Source organism: Sinocyclocheilus grahami, unplaced genomic scaffold (assembly GCF_001515645.1).
Source record: "Sinocyclocheilus grahami isolate Dianchi unplaced genomic scaffold, SAMN03320097.WGS_v1.1 scaffold917.1, whole genome shotgun sequence".
In the NCBI taxonomy this organism is placed as follows: Eukaryota; Metazoa; Chordata; class Actinopteri; order Cypriniformes; family Cyprinidae; genus Sinocyclocheilus; species Sinocyclocheilus grahami.
Window position 1 is genome coordinate 33,927 of NW_015506096.1, and position 8,225 is coordinate 42,151.

At 37.7% G+C, this 8,225-nt stretch overlaps 1 protein-coding gene across 1 annotated transcript in view; it reads left to right on the forward strand.

Moving 5' to 3' along the window:
* LOC107564229 (probable G-protein coupled receptor 153) overlaps window positions 1-8,225 on the forward strand; it is a gene marked incomplete at its 5' end in the record, with an annotated part of 46,912 nt that overhangs the window by 33,334 nt on the left and 5,353 nt on the right. Inside the window, 2 exons of the mRNA XM_016249244.1 lie at window positions 1,733-2,165; window positions 7,343-7,532. Coding sequence (XP_016104730.1) covers window positions 1,733-2,165; window positions 7,343-7,532 — 623 coding nt within the window. The remainder of the gene's footprint in view (window positions 1-1,732; window positions 2,166-7,342; window positions 7,533-8,225) is intronic.

An 8,225-nucleotide genomic window follows, 5' to 3' on the forward strand; every position in this document is an offset into this window, starting at 1 on the left:
AAAAAAAAAAATATATATATATATATATATATATATATATATATATATATATATATATATATATATATATATATAAAACACTTCTGTGTCCTAAGGGTAAAAATCATTACAGAGACAGAGCAGTCCTCAAGATAGCACTCCACCTTAGCACTATAATAGCACTATAAATCATATTTAAATAATTATTTAGTAAAGATTTTACTCTTAAGTAATTCAGTCAAGGAATTTCTAATCAGTGCTGTGCTTTAAAGTGGAAAGTTAGCTTAAAGTCAACATAAAACACTGTTCACAACCTATTTTACTTTTGTAATGTGACATTTTCAAGTTAATCTGAACATTAATAAGGAAAAAAAATAGGGTGGAACTTGAATCTATCAGTCAGAAATTGACTGGATCTTGACAGGTGGGCATTACATAGGGGAGACAGGGGATGGTAGTATCACTTTTTGTTTTAACATCTGTAACTCTGTAGTCTGTTTTTGTCTGTTTTGTTTTTGTAATATTTATCTCAAACATTGATATAATTTTCCCACTGTGTAAATTAATGGCAAGCACAAGAAGGTGCTGTTGTTACATGAGTTGTATCAGTGGGTGGGGTGAAGTTAAACACTATATGTGACCCTGGAGCACAAAAGCAGTCTTAAGTCGCTGGGGTATATTTGTAGCAATAGCCAAAAATACATTGTATGGGTCAAAATTATAGATTTTTCTTTTATGCCAAAAATCATTAGGATATTAAGTAAAGATCATGTTCCATGAAGATATTTTATAAATTTCCTACTGTAAATATATCAAAACGTAATTTTTTATTAGTAATATACATTGCTAAGAACTTAATTTGGACAATTTTAAAGGCGATTTCTGGCAGGACCACTATCGTCAAAGATGATTGACAATTAGCATACAGTTTGGATTGGCAGTATGGTTCTGTTCTGGGCAAGAACTCCCTGTGCAACCATGCAGCCTAGCATGGATGAGAGCAGGGAGAGCAGCGATAACCCCCCAGGGTAAACAGAACAGAACCAACATAAATGTATTGCAGATATCATTCAAGTTCAATAATTTTATGTACACATTTTAGAATTAGTCTGATTCAAAGGAGAATCAGAAGGCTGAATCCTGACTGACAGAGGAGTAGTTGGGGATGGAGGAGGGTAATTAGCTATTGAGCAATGCGAAAACTGCTGATAATGCTGAGGAACCTTATATATGAATGCTTAGATAGGTGTCATATTCCCATAGGTTGATAGGGATCAGCTGAGAGTCAGCTGATGCACGCTTGACTAATGAGACCTGCCAGAACTAACGCTACGCTTGATTTTCTCAATATTCACATTTTGTTTTGCACCCTCAGATTCTAGATTTTCAAATAGTTGTATCTCGGCCAAATATTGTTCTATCCTAACAAATGGAAAGCTTATTTATTCAGCTTTCAGAAGCTATATAAATGTCAATTTCGAAAAATTTACCTTTATGACTGGTTTTGGGGTCCAGGGTCACATATTAGAAAAGTGTGGACATGGTTTGATGTTTATTTCATCCCTTTAAATGGTTTCTAACTGACGGTAATACAATTCACCCAGTTGTTACAACCATCCTCAGTAAAATTAACTGAAGTATTGAAGTATTAGCTCAATGTTGTAATCTAGTTTTATTAATCTCTTATACAACCAGTATGCTAATTCTAGCATTATTAACATTATAATCTTTAATCTCTTTTATCTTCTACCAGGTTGAGTAACACCAAAAAGCAGGCTGTCCATACGGTCATGGGCATCTGGATGGTGTCGTTCATTCTGTCCACCTTGCCCGCTGTGGGCTGGCATGATACCACAGAGCGCTTTTACACCCACGACAATTGTCGCTTCATTGTGACCGAGATTGGCTTGGGCTTCGGCGTCTGCTTCCTGCTGCTGATCAGCGGGAGTGTGGTGATGGGCGTCATCTGTATTGGAATTGCCCTCTTCCAGACCTTTTCCATCCAGATGGGTCAAAACGTGGACAAGAACAAATTTAACGTGCCCACCATTGTAGTGGAGGATGCCCAGGGCAAGAGGCGTTCATCCATCGACGGCTCAGAGCCCATTAAGACGTCGCTGCAGATCACCTATCTGATCAGTGGAATCGTCTTCATTTACGACTTTCTAACTGGATTCCCCATATTGGTGAGTGTTTACTTTCATTTAAAAGAACATGATTTTACAAAAAGGGCTGCAGTCTTTCAGTGGAGTATCAGTGGTGTTTATCTTTGCATAGGAATATGAGTTGGGAGTTGCCTTGATTGATCTATGAATGATATTGACTTTTTGAGGGCTATTGATGAAGAGAGTGCTTTTGATGATCCTACATCAAATGTGTCTGTTAGAAAACTTCCTGCAACACTGTAAAAAATGCAAGTTACAACAAATGTGTTGAGATAACTTAAATATACAACTTGTGTAAACTAAAGTTAACTGAACTTACCATTTTAAGTCAAGCACGAACACTTACTTTTTAAGTTGAAACAATGCATTATTACTTATTCTAATGTTTAATTTTAAGTTGTGATAATTAATCACAGTAATCGTTTTTGTTTTACAGTAAATACTGTAAGCGAACTCAACCACTGGTTTGTTGGGATGTGTTGTGATACCAGTACCAAATCACACGGTTCTCTGTACTAATTTTGGTACCATAGCAAAACATATTGTAATGCTATTAATAATTAATATGTCAATACATTAAAACATTAGCATGTAGCCTTCAAATATTGTTCAATATCTATTCTGACACATCAGACTGATTTTGTCCCGTCCGTTGCTATGGTTATCACAATGTCAAGCAGTCAGTTTTAAAACAGTCGTCACTCCTGCAGTGTGTACTTAGCATGAAAAATAAAACTTTTATTCAAATTATGAATGGGTTATTATACACAGAAAGTGAGCAAAGACGCCTCCTTATGTTTAGTGAAGCTAATTACAGTGCAGTTCATCCCGCAGCGCAAGCTCACTGACTGAGTGAAATCTCCTGCTATAATCAAAAAATCAGTCTGCACGATGCATCTCTTATTTACATCGTGTTTATACTTTGCTGGTTAGAGCAAAACTGTTTGCGAGAGTGCAGAACACAAGCTAGACGAACTCTAGCAATACTGACTTACACGCCTCTGATTGGCCACTGCATTCACATGCACAAACATATCTGTGATTGGCTACAATGCTCAGTGCTGCAAAAACACATTGACAATTTAAACCTTAGACGATCTTCACAGACACTCACACAAATACGGGAGCATTTGAAAGCAGCCGCCTGTCAGCGGGTCGATACTCAGTACTACCAGTACTGTGGAAAGGCTGGTATAATTACACTTTTAAAATGTAAGCATTGACTTGGTACCGAAGTATAGGTACCACTAGTGACAATTGGTTTGAAGCCTTCTCAGGGACCCAGGGTTACATACTTAACTGATGTTACAATTGCATGTTGCAATTCATAGCTCAAATCTGTGTCCAGATGATACAATCTGATAAAAGTGTTGGAAAGGAACAGCCTGCCACCACACAAATGTTCTCCAAAGATGCAACCTTAGGTAAACGCTTGAGAAGAAGCAACATTCCTATAAACCAAAACTTTCACTAGACAGGAAACAAAATCCATACAGCATGAGGTCACTGATATAGCCTGTAAATCACCAATCCTCTTAAGGGATGTAAACGCCAACAACGACTGCCATTGAGAGTCAGAATGCTATCTGAAGCTGACTCAAGTGGTTCAAAAGGAGGCTTGGTAAACCTTCTAGCACTATAGATAAGTCACAAGACCGAACACAAGCAGGTCGGAAAGTTCTCAGGCATCTCATCCCACACATGAAACAAGAAACAATTGAATGCCTCCCCAAAGAAACACCACCACCTTGTGCAAGTTCAGCAGCAATCATACAGCTTAAGCCTTTATGTGTGGAGTTTGTTCTTCTTATGTTGAAGTGGGTTTGCTATGCTTTTTCATTCATCTAGTCTTTTTATTGTACTATTTTGTAGTACTTTTCATGCATGCAATCCAGCCATTTCACCAGCAGGTGTCACCCTCACCCGCATTATAATTAGGATTCATTGTTTTCACATGTTCATTTCCCCCCACCAACATTGGTATGTATAGCCTAGTCATTTAAGATCAGTGTTGTGTGTGAAGGAACTATAGGGCTGCGTTCCACTCCACTTTTAGACACGCACTCACGAACTTCCCTAAGCACTTCCCCTCGGGGGAATCCCCGCTGCCATTTTGAAGTGCGTTCCACTTCCTGAAGTGGACGAGGGAAGTTTATATGGACAGACCCTGACCCCTCGATTTTGACCGAGGGAGCAAGTCTGCTTCATATGCACACTTCAGGCCTCTCCATAGACCACAATGCAACACGATTGTGACGTCATCGCAGATCGTGTTTAATTTATCCCCACCCCAAACAACTCTATAATATAAAAATTATTTTTTAAACATTTATAACAGCCCAAACATACCTATATACATATAGAATGCTGCACCAAACTAATTCATAAGGGAAAAAATGTAAACAATAAACCAACTCCATAGCTGATTCTAAGTGATCAAGGGCTTAGAACGTTCCAGTTCAGCCCATTCCAAGGGTTCCGCCAGAAGTAGGCAATCATGCAACGTAATCAATGACGTACATCCGCGTAAACGAGATGGAGGGAAGTTTGCGAGTGAAGGGCATAAAAAAACGGACTGGAACGCAGCCTAGATTTCCCAAACACTTATCGACAAATGGCTGCCCACTGCTCTGGTTGTGTGTTCATGGTGTGTGTGTGTGTGTTCACTACTCACTGCTGTGTGTGTGCACTTGGATGGGATAAATGCAGAGCACAAATTCTGAGTATGGGACACCATATTTGGCCACATGTCACGTCACTTTCACTGCCAATTCATCAAATGCCCTGTTGCTGTTCTCCTCCTAGGCCTTTTGAAACAAAACCTTACCAAGCCACAATAATTCAGGTGCTGCTCTTGAACTCTTTGAAAATTAAAATTCTTGCCCATCTTCATACACTAAAGCCATTAAATATAGAATCTCCGAATATTAGCATGTATGGTGCATGTGTAGAATCACTAGTTTGTATTCACCTTGCTGCTAGACCTAAACTGATGACAAGATACATCTTAGAGAAAGCTTTACCACTGTTCTGTTTGCAAAGAAGAAACTTTAGTCTGTTTCAAAGTGCAGTGGGGAAAGTTAAATATGTCCTTCTGCACAGTTGATATTGGCAGAAAAGCCATTCGTAAACTAATGGTGGAAGAATATATGTAGAGAGCCATTCAAAATAGGAGAAGCCCTGTGGAGAAGTCACTAAACCGTGCCCTACAGTATCTTGGTTATTGAATTAAAGGGGTTCTATTATGCTCTTTTACAAAGTCTTGATTTTGTTTTGGGGGGTGTACTAGAACAGGCTCTCATACTAGGTTGTTCGAAAAACATTATTTTTCACATATTTTACATTATTACAACCCCTCTCTCCCCAGTTTGGCATGAACGGCTCGAATAGTTCCTGTATCAAATGAAGGCCCACCTTCTGAAATACGAGATGTGCTGTGATTGGTTAGCTGGGCCAGTGTGTGTTGTGATTGGCACCACTCGGCCACCACTCGGCCAAATGTCACGCCCCTTACCATAGCGACCTGTGAGCTTCAGTGTAAATATTGCGTTAAAATCAAATCAATTTGAGCGCGATTTAAACCCGGATGATTGTAACCACTCTAAGTTCGTCTGCCTTGGGAAAGCTAGCATGTCTATGACATAGTGATATCACTCGTTGCCTTCTCTAATGCAGCTCAACCAGGTCTCGTCCCATTCGTCGATACTTGTGATATCACAAATCCCGGAAAATATGCCTTGTAGTCCAAACGAGTCATTCGTTGTAGTTTTTGAAAAGTGATTTCTGTTAAATAAAATATCTCCTTTTGAAGTGGACTTTGAGCTTTGTAACTTTGCAGATCTTTTTTTATGCTCAAACAGCAACATTACAGACTAACTAAAGTTAAAAAAGTGAAAAAGCATAATAGGACCTCTTTAAGTAGTATAGGGGTGTAACGATATATCGTCCCTTTCACAAAAATGTGTCACTATGCATTATGCATGTGAAAAATTAATTGAGACATAGAGTTATTAATTGAGATATAGAGTTAATCATGATGTAGAGTTTTATCTATGACTCAGCTTACTGCATTTATAGTTATGCAAACTATACTGCATATGTGCTAGAGTGCCATTCCTTCAATCTGACAAAATAGTGAAAGCACAAACAATTAAATCACCATATAGCATATTTGTAAGTCTTTTTTATATGCATCAGATGTGCATCCTTCATATATATTAAAATTAAGAGGTTGATGTATGATGGTTGCCTTGTGCATTGAGGCCAACGTTGAAGCCTAATTCTTAATAATTATTTTATTATCTTGGGGTGAAATGTGGCCTGGAAATCTGTTTGCGAAATTTATCCAGCTACACACTGTGAAAAAAATCTGTAAAGATAGGGTACGATGTACTGTATTAATATGAAGAATTTTTCTGTGTTTTTATTTTACAGGTGTTTTACCTGTATTTTGAATTGTGCACTTCACAATTGTGCATTTTATTTTTCTGTTAGTATTATTATAGTGTAGCAGGGGGTTTGTCAAAGTTCTTTGTGGTAGCTCTGGTGATCAGGTCATCAGTATCAAAACAGTGTCCCGCCTAAAATAAATGTTATGGATACATTGTTTATGTTCAATCTTCTATTCAAGTCTTTATGCAGCATGTTAATCAAGGCGATGGGATACCCTTGTGAAAAAGTACACTTTAACATATCCCTGCAGAATACTTACAGCGGAAATAATACACTTTAAAATAATATACTTAAGTATGCAAACTCAGTGTTTTCAGACACCAATAAATAAAAATGTATTATAATTAAAATGTTTATTAAATGCAATTAGTGAAGACTTAAGAGTCCTTTGTGTATTTGTAATTACATAGATGTAATCATTAGAAAGCTGCCTGCTTCTAACCCCATCTTACCCTATCACTTTATGTCAGTGTACATGTATGCAGATAGAGCTGGATATATTTATAGTAATTGCAAGTTGGAGTTAATAATACATTATGCAGTGACAGGAAATCTGTAATGGTTGAAATGTATGAAATCTGTAAGGTTTTGTTCGGTTTATTATAATTAAGTGCAGTGATGAGCCTAATTGTGTACTGTATGTAGGTGGATAAAACAGGATATGATTATAAATATATGTATAGTTTGAACTGTTGCTATTTGAATTTGCTTTTTAACATGTAAATAACTGCAGTGCTTCATTGTAGGTGGTGAGCTTTGCCAGCCTGAAATTTGACCGCTCCTACAGCTGGATGGTCCTGTGTGTCCTCTGGTGCTCCATAGCTCAATCAATCCTGCTCCCCATGTTCCTGTGGGCTTGCGACCGCTACAGAGCAGACGTCAAGATGGTCTGGGAGAAATGTGTAGCCATCATGTCCAATGATGAAGTGGACGAAGGTAAGGACCACTGAGCTTCCTTTAGCATGTTCCAAGGAGAAAGCAAAGCTGTGTTCAACCAATGATGACTACAGTCATTGGATTTATCATGTGACCTACATTTTTAGATGGATGGATAGTATTTTCAAAAGTGTCTCATTAATATATGTTGACATACACTCAAGAAATATATAACTGAAATACCTGCTAGGATGCTTTTGGAGTGAGCTCCACTGTAGAAGTTTTGCTGCAAAGTTGCTTTACTCTCTAGTAAAGCGTCACAGAGTTGCATGATGTCACTACTCCTTCGACACGTGACCAAAGGGCCCCCTGCAGATTTGCTGGACCACTGGCCAAAATGTCAGTTACTACAGGCATTGAGCTAGAATAAAACTCTGTATTAGCCCTTACCAAAAAGTAGTATACTTCAAGTTTATTTTATTAAGTATACTTAAGTAAAGTTCAAGTATATTTTTAAGTATACTTTATGTAATAAGTATACAAATATCAGTGTACTAGTGGTATACTTGTAAGTGTACTATTTCAATACTCCTTGGGGCTGAATTGGCCCACTTTCTAGTATATAAAAGTATACATTTAAGTATACTTTAAGTATAACATTAGTCAACTTTGAGTACACAACTAGTTTACATAACATTTTTTAGCTTGTACTGCAACTATACTAAAAGTGAACATAGGTATACTGATAGTTTA